Source organism: Triticum dicoccoides, chromosome 2A (assembly GCF_002162155.2).
Source record: "Triticum dicoccoides isolate Atlit2015 ecotype Zavitan chromosome 2A, WEW_v2.0, whole genome shotgun sequence".
NCBI classification, from domain to species: Eukaryota; Viridiplantae; Streptophyta; class Magnoliopsida; order Poales; family Poaceae; genus Triticum; species Triticum dicoccoides.
The window spans coordinates 700,245,542-700,262,350 of NC_041382.1; the positions used below are offsets into that span (position 1 = coordinate 700,245,542).

A 16,809-nucleotide genomic window follows, 5' to 3' on the forward strand; every position below is an offset into this window, starting at 1 on the left:
AAAGAAAATGATAAAAACTTCAAAAAATAAAATCCTTCGAGAGGTAGTTATATTACTACATCTACTAGTTAGGAAAATTTAAAAACTACAATTTGGACATGTTTTGCAAAAAGTGTAGGGAAAATGTAAAACGGCTATAACTTTTGCATACGATGTCGGAAAAAACATATAATATATCAAAAAATTCAGCACGAAAATCCGCATCCAATGGAGACCGCCTACGGCCTGTTTGGAATTTTTTAGAATCCTCAAATTTCAAAAGGAAAAAAAGATATGGTCAAATTTCAGTTTGCTTAAAAAAAATTGGTTAAATCTGGTCAAACTACTTATTCAAGAAGTATTAATGTTACTACATAATTATTCGAGAATATTAGTGTTACTAAATAATTATTTCAATCTTTTGAATTTTGGTCAAATCTGGTCAAACTATGGTCAAACTATGGTCAAACTTATTCAAGAAATATTAGCGTTACTAAATAATTACTATTTTTTAGAATAATAGTTTCAAACTCAAACGGTGAAATGTGTGACTTCATGCTCAAGCTAAACTCCTGAGGGTTAATAGAATTGACATTTTACTATTGTCAGGAAAACAACAAGTGCAGACTCGGAAACGAAGGAGAATAGAACCCGAAAGTTAAGCGTGCTCGGGCTGGAGTAGTGAGAGGGATGGGTGACCGGTCGAGAAGTTAGATGATTTGGAATGAGTGATCCACACTTGAGCAGTTAAGAGAGGTGATTAGAGACTAAATCATCAAATAATTCAAAAAAAAATTAAAAATAAAAAAAAATCCAAAATTTTCAAAAAAAACCCTGTAGTACCGGTTGGTGTAATAATTCAAAAAAAATTAAAAATCAAAAAAAATCCAAAAATTTCAAAAAAAACCCTGTAGTACCGGTTGGTAACACCAACCGGTACTAAAGGTCCCCCATACCAGGGCGCGAGCTCACGCCACGTGGTGGCACTTTAGCGCCGGTTCGTGTCGAACCGGTACTAAAGGGGGGGGCCTTTAGTGCCCACCCTTTAGTGCCGGTTATGGAACCGGCACTAAAGGCCCTTACGAACCGGCGCTAAAACTCCGTTTTCTACTAGTGGTATATGCTCCTGCGCACCAAAAATGTATTTTTCCAAGGTCAATTTTTTGCAAATTTGTAGGGGGGGAAGCTTAAAGCATGTTGACCTGTGCACAAAAAAACAAGTTGAACGACAAATAGTACCTCCAAATGTTGCACTTAATTTTGTTTTTTTTTCTTCACCGACGAAACACTGTTATCTCCTTTCGCGTGAAAATTGGCAAGCACGCTTGTTACACTAACATGAACATCTACAAAAAGAATCATAATTTTAAATTCTATTACTTTTCTTAAATTTACTATTCACCAGGGAGCATATATTCTATTAAAAAGTCAATTAATTTATATGTTTGATCAAATATATAGAAGAAAATATCAGCATCTACAGTATTGAATAATATATTATGGAAATATATCTAATGTTGGATATATTGATATTGTTTTTGTTTTCTTATATTCATATTTTTCTATATATTCTTGGTAAAACTTAGAAAGCGTTGACTCTTTGACTCATTTTATACGCCACATATTTGGCGAGGAAGGAGTATTTTAGACCCTCACATAAAATAATCAACCTACAGTAAATAAATAATATACTTTTTTGCAGATAAATAACGAATGAACTAAAACTTCACAAAAAAAAAGCAAACATATTACACTCTCAGTCCATATAATATGCAAGATTGAGTTATTATGGGTGATAGGTTATTATGTTCCAAAAAAGGTGATATATAAATAATTAAGGGTGGCATGGTGCTTTCTCATACTTCCAATTATTATGGGAGTGCTTTACATTATTATGAAGGTAGCATCCAACACAATGTCATGTTTCTCTCTTATACCTATTATTGGTTGGGGTAGGAATTTGGCTTTTGCGGGGTTGAAGCTGATGGAGCTCTTCAAGGGCCTTGAGACTGACATACGGCCTTCTAGAGCCAATGCCAAAGTCCACACAAACAGTTTAGAGCATCCAAATACGTAACAGCGTCGACTATATCTTATGATCGATCATCTGTGATGAGTCTACACAAGTGATGACTTCATCAACAGGAAATGGATGGTTTATAGTTAGAGTTAGGTAGGTAAAGAGTTGCCTGATATTGGAAGCCATCGACTTATCCCAACAGAAGAAGGAAAGCACGAAGGATTGATGTGAGTGATCAATGATCATTGGGTCATTCTGACCTTATGGATCTTTAAGGAAGTCCGTTCTCCGTTGTGTCGTTTCAATGGATAAAGACTGGTGGAATTCTTTGAGCACAAGGTGGAACGAACTCTGTTGACTTTTGCTGCCCGTACCAAGTTGAGGCATCCTATATCCGTTGGTTTATTTGTGCTGAATAGTTAAACGGAGTGGAACTGTTGAACTCGGTACATGCTTTTTCGTGTGAATGATCGACATGACACGCATCCGGACCGATCTTGCATTCAGATTCTAAAGGTGAATCTAGACCAAATCCAGGTAACTGGTAACCTCTAGTCCTCTACTGGTGACTAGGTGAGTATTGGAATGGCCATATCGTATCTAGATTAAAAAGTCAATTAATTTATAAGTTTGATCAAATATATAGAATTCAGAAAATATTAGCATCTAAAATGTTGAATTAATATATTGTGAAAATATGTCTGACGGTGGATATATCGATATTGATTTGACTTTTTTATATTCATATTTTTCTATATATTCTTTGTAAAACTAAGAAAATGTTGATTCTTTGACTCATTTTATACGCCACCTATTTGGTGAGGAAGGAGTATTTTAGACCCTCACATAAAATAATCAACCTACAGAAAATAAATAATATACTTTTTTGCAAATAAATAATGAATCGGAGGAGCCGCCCCCACCAACCAAAGCAGGTAGGCGTTATTCTCTTTTCCCAAAAGATATCTCAAGTCGCTTCCAACGTTTTGATGAGTAAGGGAGGGTATTTTAAACATATTACACTCTCAATCCATGTAATATGCAAGATTGAGTTATTATGGGTGATAGGTTATTATGTTCCAAAAAAAAGGTGACATAAAAATAATTAAGGGTGGCAGGGTGCTTTCTCATTGTACTTCCAATTATTAAGGGAGTACTTTGCATTATTATGGACGTAACATCCAACACAATGTCATGTTTCTCTCTGATACCTATTATTGGTTGGGGGTAGGAATTTGGCTTTTGTAGGGTTGAAGCTGATGGAGCTCATCAAGGGCCTTGAGACTGGCGTACGGCCTTCTAGAGCCGAGGCCAAAGTCCACACCAACAGTCTACAGCATCCAAGTATGTAACGGCATCGACTATATCTAATGATCGATCATCTGTGCTGAATCTACACAAGTTATGACTTCATCAACAGCAAAAGGATCGTTTATAGTTAGAGTTAGGCAGGTAAAAGGGTTGCCCGATGTTTGAAGCCATCGACTTGTCCAACAGAAGAAGGATCGTTTATAGGATTGATGTGAGTGATCAATGATCATTTGGTCATTACTTCGAACCTTTAAGGAAGTCCGTGGTGTCGTTTCAATGGATAATGACTGGTGGAATTCTTTAAGAAGAAGGTGAAACGAACTCTGTTGACTTTTGCTGCCCGTACCAAGTTGAATCCTATCCGTGGGGTTCAGTGTGTTGAATATATGAAACGGAGTGGAACTGTTGAACTTGGTAGATGCCTTCTGGTGTGAATGATCGATGTGACACGTCATGTGGACTGATCTTGTATTCAGATTCTAAAGGTGAATCTAGACCAAATCCAGGTGACTGGTAACCTCTACTGGTGACTAGGTGAGTATTGGAATGGCCATATCATATCTACATGTACTTCTGACAGCGCTGTTAACAGCTGTGTGAAATAAATACGTTTCCCTGAAAAATATGTATAGTTACAACCGTTAGAGCGACAGTTAATATGGGACGGAGGAAGTATATGTTAATGTTTTTCCTTTAGTTACTAGGTAACTACTAAAGTTGGGGGCTGGCACATACTGGTACGCGTAACAGGAAGTACGCTCATAGTTTTTGTGTATATACGTAGAAATGATGGCGCTATACGTTACATGGTCTCGGTGAAAATGATCGATGACGGCGACACTCGATGAAGAGAAAGAGACAGGGCCGATGGTGAAATGTCGTTGGTGATGTTCTACTTCTTTTTTTTTTTTTGCGGGTGTTCTACTTGCCCATGCACGAAACCACATACGAAGTGTTAAATGCTTGTGAACGTGGGCAACCGAGGAAGATTCTACTGGAAGCTACGTAGTACCCTTGAACCAATCATCTCGCCGGGCAAAACAATACTACCTCCGTTTCAGTTTATAAGTTCTACGCGTATATCTAGGTAGCCAATTTTATCATCCTAATATAAACTATATAACACAAAAATTATATCTTTTGAAAGTAGAAACTTCGAAGTTTATATTGATATATTTTTTATAATATATGACTTATATTAGGTTGGTCAAATTGACAACCTAGGGGTACGCGCACGCCCTGTAAACTGAGAGAGAGGTAGTAGTACTGCTACGTTCGAGCGTTACGTTAGTCCGGGCAAAACTACGTAGATTTCCGAGGAAAAACTATAGGAGCTGATGGCGATCAGTTGACGCATATATGAGATGCTAAGTACATTAAAAATTTAAGCAACTAAAGTCCCTAACGTAAAGGTGCTTAGCTTGTTGTTGCTAAGCATCCTTCATTTAATGATTTAGCAACTAATAAAGTTGTCCATGCATTGGTGGGCTTCTTTCATTTAAGTGTTTTCTCTAGATTCCCGCGCTTGGCATTGTTTTTTTCTGAGGTCATCACACCCATCTCTCTCATCTTAATTACCTTGTCGCGTCATTTTTTTTTATCTATATGACAGTCTTAGCATCTGTACAAGGTGAAGCATTGAAACAAACGTGTTTGACGGTCGAGCGTTACGTTCGTCCGGTCGCACACGCATGCACCTTGAAAAAACACGGGTCGTCGTACGCGACGCGATCCGCACGTCTCGCCGGCGAGAGATCCAACGTACGTACGCATGCACGCCGCGTTTACCTAAGCGACGACGTCGACGAGCCAACCAAACCACTATCCAGTAGGACACAACACATGTACCGGACGTAGCCCTCGGATGTTGTACTGAACTGGGGAATGTCCAAGAAACGTATGCGTGAGTGCGTGCGTTTTCCATGTGGGATCGAGGCGAAGTCCTGGGGTTAGATGCGCCTTTTGATCCTGAACCCGGAGAACCTGGCCTTGGCCGCTACCTGCCGGAGAGAAACGCCGGGAGGGGCGCAGGACAGGACAAGCGATAGATGCCGACGGTGGGAGACGTGTGCACCATCTTTTGCGCGATCAAGTACGGGACAGGGACGGCGTGCCCATATGATATGACATCGATCGGCCCCTCCGATCCGCCGTCCTGTTCGTCCCGCGTCACGACCTGGAAACGGAATTATAGAGGGGCCTGCTGGCTGGCTGGCTGGCTGCTGCTGCTAATCGACTTTATCCGGGTCGTCTACCTAGCTAGCTTTCCAGCAAATCTAGCGCGTAAAGTTGTTGGTCGGAGCCTCCGTCGTCGTCGTCTCCGGCGGAACACCGAACACGCCTTGGCTCCACTCCACCCAAGAGAAAACAAAACACATGGTGTGACCGTGTGATCAGCCCTTGATTTGTTTCAAAGGTCACAAGACGAAGAAGCCTACGCTCGAGGATTCTCGCACATGCTATCTTATAAGACTAGTCACAATAGGTAGTGACATGTCCATGTTACTATTCTATATTACTATGTTTATAGTGAGGAGTAACATATGTGTGGTAACATGCAACACTTCATTTACTAGGCTATAGACTTATCTTGCCTTGATATATGTGATGTTACTCATACTAGTAGTCACATGCCTCTCTTTCTTCATTTATTACTTACCACATTATCTACTTTATCTACATATATGTGATGTTATTACCTATGTTACTCTCACTGTGGATAGTCTAAGCACCTCTGCCAAATCTTGAGGTTGACAAAGTCAACATTGTAATCCAGAAAAAGTGCGAGAACTCATGCGGAACCTATGAATTAAATCTAGATGGCACCACAGGAGACGTGACCATCCCCGCTACGCTTAGTTTCGCAAGGACGAAGCTTACATATGCCTTCTTTTTGTCTAACGGGTCACAAGGCAAGGTGAGACGGAACTATGTGAATTTGGCAGCAGATCGTGATCACTGATCTGATCAGCTTCAGTGAAAGAAATTTCAGGATCGAGAAGAATGTCACCCTTTTCCTTTTGAGAACTCGAAGAATGTTACCCATGTGGGCTTCCGGGTCATGGTCCGACAATCTTTCGGCACTGGGTAGATTACACGGGCTTTCTATACATCGTCAGGGCTATGTCTCACCTACTGCGAGACCGAAGAACAACTCGCGCTCTGGCGCTAATGCTAGCAGACCAGCCCAATAATGTGTGTAACATACTGAACATTTTTCACATTCTCACCTTTTTTTCAGATACACTATTGACATTTTTTTGAATACATACATAACATTTGTCAAATATACGCTAAATATTTTTCACATACAAGTTGAACATTTTTTAAATACGCGTTGAACATTTTTCCGAATACATGTTGAACATGTGTCAAATGCATATTGAACACTTGTAAAAATACAGTGAACATTTTTTCAACACACATTGCACATTTGCACAAAATGCTATGGACATTTTATAAAAACTTGCTGAATATTTTTTAAGTCTTGGGAACATTTTTTTAATATATCACAACACTTTTTAATGGTACACTTTTTTACAATATTACAGGAACTAACTTAAAAATTGTATAAATACTATCCAGAAATGTCATGAACATATTTTTAAAACGAATGAACATTTTCTAAAATTATATGAATTGTGTTTTTATAAATTATGCGAACATTTTTTGCATGAAATTTTTTAATGCATGGTGATTTTTAAACAAATTAAATCAACTTTTTTTACTAATTATAAATATTAAGAATAATGTAAATAGAAAATAAAAATACACGGGAAGAAAAACTAGAAAAAAGTGAACCTCTAGTGGGCCGGCCCACTGCAAGCTCCTTTAGGCTACGCCCTACGACATACATACACCAAAATCAGTAATTAAGGGGTACCCTTTGCAAAGGTCACTCCCCACCTTCTCTGTTGCTCACAAATGTTGCATGTGCGTCACTTATCATTACTTGCGAGTTATCCCTTTTTTTTTCTTAGATTCGTTTTTTGAAATGTTTTATCTATTGAATTGTGTGTCCAAATTACGAACCGTCTTCACAATTGGATTTCTCGCATCGAGATCTTCGAAAGTAGATCTCATGTTGATATGTTTCCACGAGTATTCTTTTTCTCACAAAAAAATACGAAATTAGAAACAAAAAATATGAAATCTATAACCTGAAAAAATGAAACCGAAAAAGATAACCCGGAAGCCCGGTTGTGTGTTTTCCACTTTTTTGGAAGTGCAATTGTGATTTTCGCTTTCCGGGAAGCATAGTTTTGCTTGTCGCGGTAGCACATCATGTGCTTTTCCCTTTTCGAGAAGCAGTGTTGTGCTTTTTGTTGAAGCACATGCTGTGTTTCTTCTTTTTGGGGGAAGTTGTACCTTTTCCATTTTTTGAGAAGCACATGATGTACTTTTTCTTTTTTGGGGAAACTCGTTCGTGCTTTTCTCTGTTTCGTGTACCACAGATGTGTTTCTTGCAGAAGAACCTGCTATATTTCTCGCGGAATGGCATGGCTTCCCAAACAAATTAACACAACCTAGGGAAACCAAGAAAAGGAAACCCGAAAACCTAGATATAGTGTGAAAAAACAAATTTTTTAGGGTGTGCCAGTGCGGAACACGTGGTGCAGTAGTTGACGTGCTCCAAAAGCCCTAGAAGTAAATGGTGCAGCACTTGACGTGCTCCAAAAGCTCCAGAAGTAAGTCTTGCGGGAGACCGATGGGGAACCCATTAGATAAGTGCTTCTACTCCCCGACCTGTGCGGGGGGAAATGAGCAAACGCGCACCCATCCACACACTTTGGGGCGGTCCGCCATAGGCACGGGCTCCCATGTTTTTTCAAATACGTTTTCTTTTTCTTTTTGTATGTTTTTTGAAAAACATTCGGGCTTTGAGAAAAGAATGTTTTTTAGATTTTTCACGGACTTGAAAGCTCGAAAATTTTGGCTTTTTTGTTTTCCTTTTTTAAAATGTTCATAAACTCTAAAAATGTTTGTGCATTTAAAATAATGTTCATGAATTTATAAAACAACTGTGAATTATTTTTTCATGAATTTTAGAAATTTTCATGAATTTAAAAAGTATTCATTGAATTTCAAAATGGTTTGGAAATTAAAAAATATTCACAAATTTAAAAAATGTTAGTGACTTCAAAAATCTTCATGAATTTTAAAATATTTTCTTGAATTTCAAAATATGGTTTTGAATTCAAAAAACGTTCACTAGTTTTAAGAAAATTTGCTGAAGTTGAGAAAAATGTCCATGAACCTCTTTTTACGGATTCCTAATTTTTTCACATATTAAAAATATATTCATAAATTTTAAAAAATGTTTGGCAGTGTCAAAAAATGCTACGACAATCTTCGCGAGTTTCAGAAACAGTTCGTGAATTTGAAAGGAGTTCTCGTATTCAAAAAATGTTCACAACTTTAAAAAAAGTTCACAAAGTTGAAATGTGTTCATGTGTTGTAAAAAAAGTTCATGAACTCAGAAATTTTTCATCATTTTATAAAATGTTTACGAATTTGAAATAAACTTTCGGAATTTGGAAAAAGGAAAATGAAAAGGAAAAAAGCAAAGAAAAATAAAAATAAAAACATACAAGAACAATAAAAAATAGAAAGAAAGAATAAAAAGGAAAAACATAAATAAAAAGGAAAGATAACAAGGGAAAAATCAGGGAGCAACTAGTTAACGAGCGCTCCTTCGGGAGCCTCACAACGATCAGCGCGCGCTTTCAGCCATTCGCCACGTGTCGCGCTCTGGACGCTCCCTTCGGATTTTATTTTTTTATTTTTCCACACGCGTTTTCGGCTTTTAAACGGTTTTTTCCTGGGTTTTTTGACGTTTTGGTTTTTTCCCGGTCTTTCTTAGCTTTTCGATCAGAAAACATTTCAAAAAAAAATTGCGCGAAAAAACGTGTTTTCTTTTTTTTTCGCAAAAGTCACGGTTTTCCTCCCGCGAGAGGCACGGTTGTGCTTTATCGAGAGTCACGGTCGTGTCTTTCGGAAACGAAAAAAAACGTGTTTTTTCTTTTTTTTTCTTTTGCGAGAGTCACGGCCGTGCCACTCGGAAAGGGAAAAACAAAACGCATTTTCTAATTTTTTTTCTTTCATGAGAGTCACGGTTTTGCTTCCGCGAGAGGCATGGTTGTGCTTACGCGAAAGTCACGGCCGTGCCTCTCGGAAAGGGAAAAAATATGTGTTTTCTGTTTTTCTTTTCTTTCACGAGAGTTACGGTTTTGCTTCCGCAAGAGGCACGGTTGTGCTTTCGCGAGAGTCACGGTCGTGCCTCTCAAAAAACGGAAAAAAACACATTTTTTGTTTTTTTCCTTCCATGAGAGTCACGGTTTTGCTTCGACGAGAGGCACGGTTGTGATCCTCTTTCGGAAAGGGAAAAAACCGTGCTCCCGGTTCGGTTTTTTCGCCCGGTTTTTTTCGTCCGGCTTTTTTCGTAAAAAAAAAAAGTTTGTCAAAACCTATCAACATGGGATCTAGTTTTGAAGATCTCGACACGAGGAATCCAATGGTGAAAATGGTTCGAGATTTGGATGCACGGTTTAAGAGATAAAACGTTTTGAATAAACGGATCTACGAAAAAAAGGAAAACTCCCAGGTTGCGACAAGTGGCGCGCTGCATGTGCGCCACTTGTCATGACCTGGGAAAGTGAAGTGTTCTTTGCAACGAGTACTCCTTAATTAATGATTTTGGAAAAATCAACAGCAAAAAAAGAAATCCGAGAAACTTCTAAAAATCGGTACTGGAAAATCGCGAAATGGGCCGGCCTACACTGAGGACGTGAGCCAGAATGTTTTGCTCAAAACAAAATTAAACGTGAGCCCAACAGGGGGCCACGGCCCTCAACGTCGCTGCGTCAGGGACCCACGTGTCGGAGAGTGCGCCTTAGGCTTCTCTCCCTCTCGCCCAAACGCACTGCCGCCACTCTTAAACCCTTCTCCCCCCTTCTCGCGTGCCACCGCCGCCGCCACCGCTAAACCCTAGCTCCGACGACCCCGCCGCCGAAGCGCACGCCATGGCTCTGTCTCAGGGGCCCAAGAAGAACTACCGCTGCGACCGCTCGCTGCAGCAGTTCTATACGGGCGGGCCGTTCGCCGTCGGGCGCGCCCCCCGCGGCGAAGGCGAGGGAGAGGGCGAGGGCGACGCCGAGGCGTTCTTCGCGTGCGCCTGCGGCAGCGAGCTGCGCGTGGTGTCGGCCGCCGACGCCTCCGCCATAGGGGAGCCCATCGACGGCGACTCCGAGGCCGTCACGGGAATCGCTCTCTCCCCCGACTCCCGCCTCCTCTTCGCCGCTGGCCACAGCAAGCTTATTAGGGTCTGGGACCTCGCGTCCCGCACCTGCATCCGCAGCTGGAAGGTACTTTTCTGATCTTCATGTGTTCTGTGGCGCTTAACTGTGCTGCTTCCTGTCTGAAATGCTGCATCCTAATCGTAGCGCCTACTATTAAGGAGCTCCTCGCTCCCAATTTCATATCCGTGAAACTAATCAGACAGGGTGCTCAGGTGCAATTTTTCGCGCATGTGGAATCGGGCATAGTGCATCAATTTTATGTGCAAATAGGGTGGTGAATGAATAGATGCTCGATCACCTTCTCAGACATCTCACGAATCAAGAGATACTAAAGCGCCATGGAAAATTAGGAAACAGCAGTGGACCAGCCTATGCTCTTCACCCGAGATATTCACACATAACTGGTAGCTTGCTCCAGGAATGCTAAAAGCTGCACCTTCTTATGGAAACGCATAATAGTTAGTTCTAGAAAATTTACCTAGTTTGTGTTCTTGGAAGTATTAAAAAAATGTTGCAAGCATAAGCTAGACTCAGGGAGTTTCACCTCCTGATACCTGACAGTCTGTTAATTGATGCTTTGCATCATAGTGTTATAAGGCATGCATATTAATATGATAAATCTAGCTTTTGCTTCATCTTGCATGAATGGCTGTGCATCAGTTCCTGTTTCATAGTGGTGACAGCAGTGACAGAATGGAGGATTTTCATATATAATGTTAACATTTTCCACAACTGTAAAATGTTTCATTTGAGTATATTAGTACTTCCTTCTTTTTGTTTCTCAATATTGACATCCAAGGTATGCTCATTTGATTTTTGCTATGTTGTACAGGGACATGATGGTCCTGTTATGGCCATGGCATGCCATGCCTCTGGTGGGTTGCTTGCAACTGCTGGAGCAGACAAGAAGGTGTGCGTGTGGGATGTGGATGGTGGATTTTGCACACATTTCTTTAGAGGTCATACAGGTGTTGTGACAACCATAATGTTCCACAGAGATCCAAAGCGCCTTCTGGTGAGTGTGATTTTGGAGATAAATTACTTAAGTGAACAGGATCAATTGAAATCAAACTTCTTTCTTGTTGGTGCAAGTAACTCAGTATTAGCCCCACTGAGCTGTTGTTGGTTTTAGTGATATATTCCTTTTATTTCTCTATGTATTCGTGGTACTTACAGCCTCATTATTTTCTCGATGTCTAGTTATTTTCAGGAAGTGATGATGGCACAGTGCGAGTTTGGAACCTTGAAAGCAAAAAATGCATTGCTGTGCTTAACGCACATTTTTCAACAGTGACTTCGTTGGCATTATCAGAAGACGGGCTAACATTGCTCAGTGCAGGGAGGGATAAGGTATTGCAGAAGGATTGAAATCTGGCTTAAATTCCTCCTATGTTTATAAATTGATTTTTCATATTTCTATGTGTGCTAGCTTATACTTTGATGATGCATGAGTATCATTGGTTTGTCATTGCTAGACACTGGAAAAGCTGGGGTTTGAAATTGATTGCAACAGTCATAAAATAGATGATCTTCATGGCCTCATGGGGGATGGGGCTAGTTACAATCATGATTTTTTATTTGTCTAGACTACTCCCTCCCTTCCTAAATATAAGTCTTTAGAGATTCCAATAAGAGACTACATACAGAGCAAAATGAGTGAATTTACACTCTAAAATGTTTGTATTGAAATCTCTAAAAAGACTTATATTTAGAAACGGAAGGAGTAGATACTTTTGCATAGCTAGCATTCCAATATTTATCAGTATATAAATTGTAAATTTGCAATGCATATTTCTGTCCTGAGCTACCAACATTTGAGTGAATGAAACTTCTGTAGGTTGTGAATGTGTGGGATCTTCGGAAGTACGCCTCAAAGAAGACAGTACCAGCATATGAAATGATAGAAGGTGTTTCCTTCATTGGACCAGGGAGCGGCATCTTGGCTTGTTTGGGTGTCGAAGCGGCAAAGTTGAAGGAAAAAACGGATGGTTATTTTCTTACGGTTGGTGAACGTGGAATCGTGCGCATATGGTGCCTGGAAAGGTACATTGATTTGGCATATACAGTTCTTAAATACTCCATTCATGTCCATCTAGAATGCATTCCTCAATTGCTTTTCTGGTCATTCCACAGCGCTGTCTGCGTGTTTGAGCAGCAGTCATCTGATGTAACCATCAACTCAGAAAATGAGGAATCTAGAAGGGGCTTTACAGCTACTACTATGTTGCCAGATGATCAAGGAATTCTATGTGTCACTGCTGATCAACAATTTTTGTTCTATTCTTGTACAAGAACTGATGAAGGGACTTTCCAGTTGAACCTATATAAACGTCTAATAGGTTACAATGATGAGATTCTTGATTTGAAGTTTGTTGGGGAAGAGGAAGAATATCTTGCTGTGGCCACTAACTTGGAGCAGGTGGGCTCATGATTTTATATTACAGTTCTTGTGGACTTTCTGTAACCAATTTCTCACACCATTTCCTCTATTTCAGGTCCGTGTTTATGACGTTGCATCAATGTCTTGTTCTTATGTGCTGGCGGGCCACACTGAAATTGTTGTTTGCCTTGATACTTGTGTCTCTACTTCTGGGAAGACACTTGTTGTAACTGGGAGCAAAGATAATACTGTAAGTGTCATTTCCTGCCTAAAGATATTGCTGAATTAACATACATTTTTTGTGGGTTAACTGTTATTACTCCTTTGTCATTTTTCCCATTTTGGATGTAACATTTGGTATCTCAATAGGTAAGATTGTGGGATATGGAAAAGAGAAGCTGTATTGGTACTGGTAAAGGCCATCTAGGAGCTATTGGTTGTGTTGCTTTCTCAAAGAAGTCGAAGAACTTCTTTGTTAGTGGCAGCAGGTTAGTTTGAAAATCATAACTGTTCCATTTCAGAGCCGAGTGATATTCAATTCTTCAGTGATCGATCGTGACTCTTCTTCTAGACGTATAGTTATCTGTCAGTCTTGAGAATTGTTGAGATACCACGTTTTGGTTTGGTTTTGCATGTCTATGGGCGGGTGGGTGTTCTAAGGAAGTTGACTTTGCCTTTGATATCGAGTTATTGTATGTAGCAGTGTAGGCATTGAACTGCCCAAGTAGTCAACTAGCCATGGGAATGTATGTAGGCACTCGAGACTGTCTTGTTGATTCGTTCATCAGAACTAGAGAACCTCACTAATTTTACTTGTGGATGCAAACATGTCGAACTGAACCAATGCTAAGTCCAAATTCTGGAATGAGTGGCTATTGAACACTTTCAGTCTTTCTTCACAGCAGTTTCTTACAAGAATGACAGTTCCCTTGTCCATTTCCCTCTACCCATTATTGCTAATGTTCTTCTAAAATAAGTCTGCCTTATCTCTTTTTTTTTGAACATTTTATTCTAAAGTAAGTCTGCCTTATCATTAGTGACCGAACCATCAAGGTTTGGACCTGGGATGATACACTCATTGATGCTGGCGGTGAAGTTCCTCTCAAAGCAAAGGCTGGTGTAGCTGCACATGATAAAGATATTAATTCTCTGTCTGTCTCACCTAATGATGGCCTTGTTTGCAGTGGTTCTGAGGTGAGATTGAGTATATGCTAACTTATCACGAAGGCTCTTTTGACTTACCTCATTGAACTGTCAGATCTCATTACCATGATTCTGTAGGACCGAACTGCGAGCATATGGAAACTCCCTAACCTGGTGTCCTCTGTTGTCCTTAAAGGGCATAAAAGGGGCATTTGGTCAGTTGAGTTTTCTCCTGTTGAACAATGTGTCATAACATCATCTGGCGACAAAACTGTCAAAATATGGCATGTTGCTGATGGCTCATGCCTAAAGACATTTGAGGGTCATACGTCAAGTGTTTTAAGAGCTTCATTCCTTTCACGTGGAACTCAGTTTGTTTCTTGTGGTAATAAGAAATAAGCATGTTTTATTGTATTTTTTTGGGTGTTGGGTAGTGTAACTCGGTTGATTCTCTTGTTGTGATGTCCTTACTGTAGGAAGTGATGGTCTAGTGAAGCTATGGACGATAAAAACGAATGAGTGCATTGCTACGTATGACAAGCACGATGGGAAGGTATGCTATCTGGCTCTGCCCTGTTTTATCATCTGTAATGTGAGCTTAGTAGATCATCCACATTTTATGATATTATAGTAACATCGTTTTTTCTGTATATGTTGGAAGTCTTTATGGGGGATTGGCAGCTAAAACACTATGCATTGAATTGTTGTTACCGGTGTTTTAAGAGAATTGAGTGATGAACCTACTTGTGTTCAGTGAAACAGAAACTGCTGGTGTTCTGTTTCATTCGAGAGCAGTATGATAATGTGCCATTTGGCTGTGTGATTCATTAGCCTCGTCAGTTGCCATCATTTTTTTGTGTCAATTTGCGAGTTGCTTAGCTTTATTAACCAGTTCATCTCTGATAATATGTATGATTTTATGAAAACTTTCTAATATCCACCATATTATCTAACATAAACTTTGGAAAGTTAGTTCATTAGTAAATTTCGAATACCATTCTTAGGCAATATGTGTATTTTTTTCCCTTGCTCAATGCTTTGTAAGGGTTCCCCAACTGACTGTCAGTTATTCAACAGGTTTGGGCATTGGCTATTGGCAAGAAAACTGAAATGCTTGCTACTGGTGGAACTGATTCTGATCTTAACCTCTGGCACGATTGCACTATGGAAGATAAGCAGGAAGATTTCCTTAAGAAGGCAAGTGCAATATTCTACTATACTTTCAGGATAAAGCTATGCATGCGAGTTGCTTGTCTTTGTTTAATTCCTTGGGCAAACAACACCGAATTCATTCTTTTTTCCAGAATATAACAACACTGGAAACATGACCTTTACTCCTTGTAAATGGCTCCTTGGATCTACGTGCAATACTTATCGGCATTTTCGATTGTTGCAGGAGGAGGAAGTTTTAAGAGGGCAGGAATTGGAAAATGCAGTGTCAGATTCTGACTATACAAGAGCAATACAGCTCGCATTTGAGCTTAGAAGACCACGCAGGCTTCTTGAGTTATTCTCACAACTTTGCAGGTACTCATCTTTAAAGGAGGTCACTTTGCTTTTCTTGTATATAAATTTGATATATTGTGTTGTCTCTGCAGGAAAGCTGATCCAGAGGACCCTATAGAAAAAGCCCTTCTTGGTCTCCCAAAGGAAGGGCTTCGCGTGCTTCTTGAGTATATACGTGAATGGAATACAAAGCCCAAGTTTTGTCATGTTGCACAGTTTGTGCTTTTTCGGGTGTTGAGGAGCTTGCCTCCCACTGATATCCTGGAGGTACTTACCTTTTTCATTTTTTGAAGAGTTGTATTGAAGAGCACGTTGATAATCTGTGACAAACTGTTACCCTTTTCCTGAGACATCTCACTTGTTTGTGCAGATAAAAGGCATCAGTGAGCTCCTCGAGGGCCTCATTCCATATTCTCAAAGACACTTCAGCAGAGTCGATAGACTAGTACGCAGCACATTTTTGTTGGACTACACCTTGACCCGGATGTCTGTCGTAGACCCAGACGTAGATGCGGGCACAACCAAAGATGTTACAAACGACTCGTCAATGGACAATGTTGAGATCACTCCAGCAGAGCCTGCATTAGAGACCCCGGAAAAGCCGGGCAAGAAGAGAAAATCCAGCAAAACAAGCCAATCGAGCAAGAAAAGTAGTAAGAAGGTGAAGGCTTCTTCGAACGCTGTTTCTGTCGAGGCGTAAACAGTTGACACTGACCGGGTCTCTCTTCACGCCACCAATTTTGTAGCCGCTGTTGTATCTGCTGAATCACATTTATTTTGCTTCGTGACAGACACTGTACAGAATGTATTCTTTGGCGTGTCGAAAAGACATATGCTTGCTTCAGGCATGTACGAGCGATCTGTTTCAGTTTTCTGATGGAGTCCACAGCTAAGCTTTTAGGGCATGTACAATGGTGCTATATTAGGGCATGAAGTTTTAGAAAATGTTGCAGGCCATCTTATCCGCTGGGTTAGTTTGCCTTGATTGTCTTGCACGGAGGCAGTGCGTGCCCCAGCCATAAAGTCGCTTGCTCCACTTGCGATTGTTGGATCTGCGATCTGGACGCCGTTATGCATGCTTCATAATTCCCGTCCTAGTCACCTTTTCTGTGGCTGAGTGGGGAGTGAGGTGGAATAATTGTGTGACTGTGTCCCACGTTTTGCAAGTTGTG

At 40.2% G+C, this 16,809-nt stretch overlaps 1 protein-coding gene across 1 annotated transcript; it reads left to right on the plus strand.

The window, feature by feature from the left end:
* Positions 1 to 10,232: 10,232 nt before the first annotated feature.
* Positions 10,233 to 16,599, plus strand: LOC119356383 (transducin beta-like protein 3). Its single transcript, XM_037623332.1, has 14 exons — positions 10,233 to 10,674; positions 11,441 to 11,623; positions 11,809 to 11,958; positions 12,446 to 12,651; positions 12,742 to 13,027; positions 13,104 to 13,238; positions 13,358 to 13,476; positions 14,026 to 14,182; positions 14,270 to 14,516; positions 14,608 to 14,684; positions 15,209 to 15,328; positions 15,528 to 15,658; positions 15,730 to 15,904; positions 16,008 to 16,599. The coding sequence occupies exons 1-14, from the start codon at positions 10,333 to 10,335 to the stop codon at positions 16,335 to 16,337; spliced, it is 2,658 nt and encodes an 885-aa protein (XP_037479229.1). The 5' UTR covers positions 10,233 to 10,332; the 3' UTR covers positions 16,338 to 16,599.
* Positions 16,600 to 16,809: the final 210 nt, after the last annotated feature.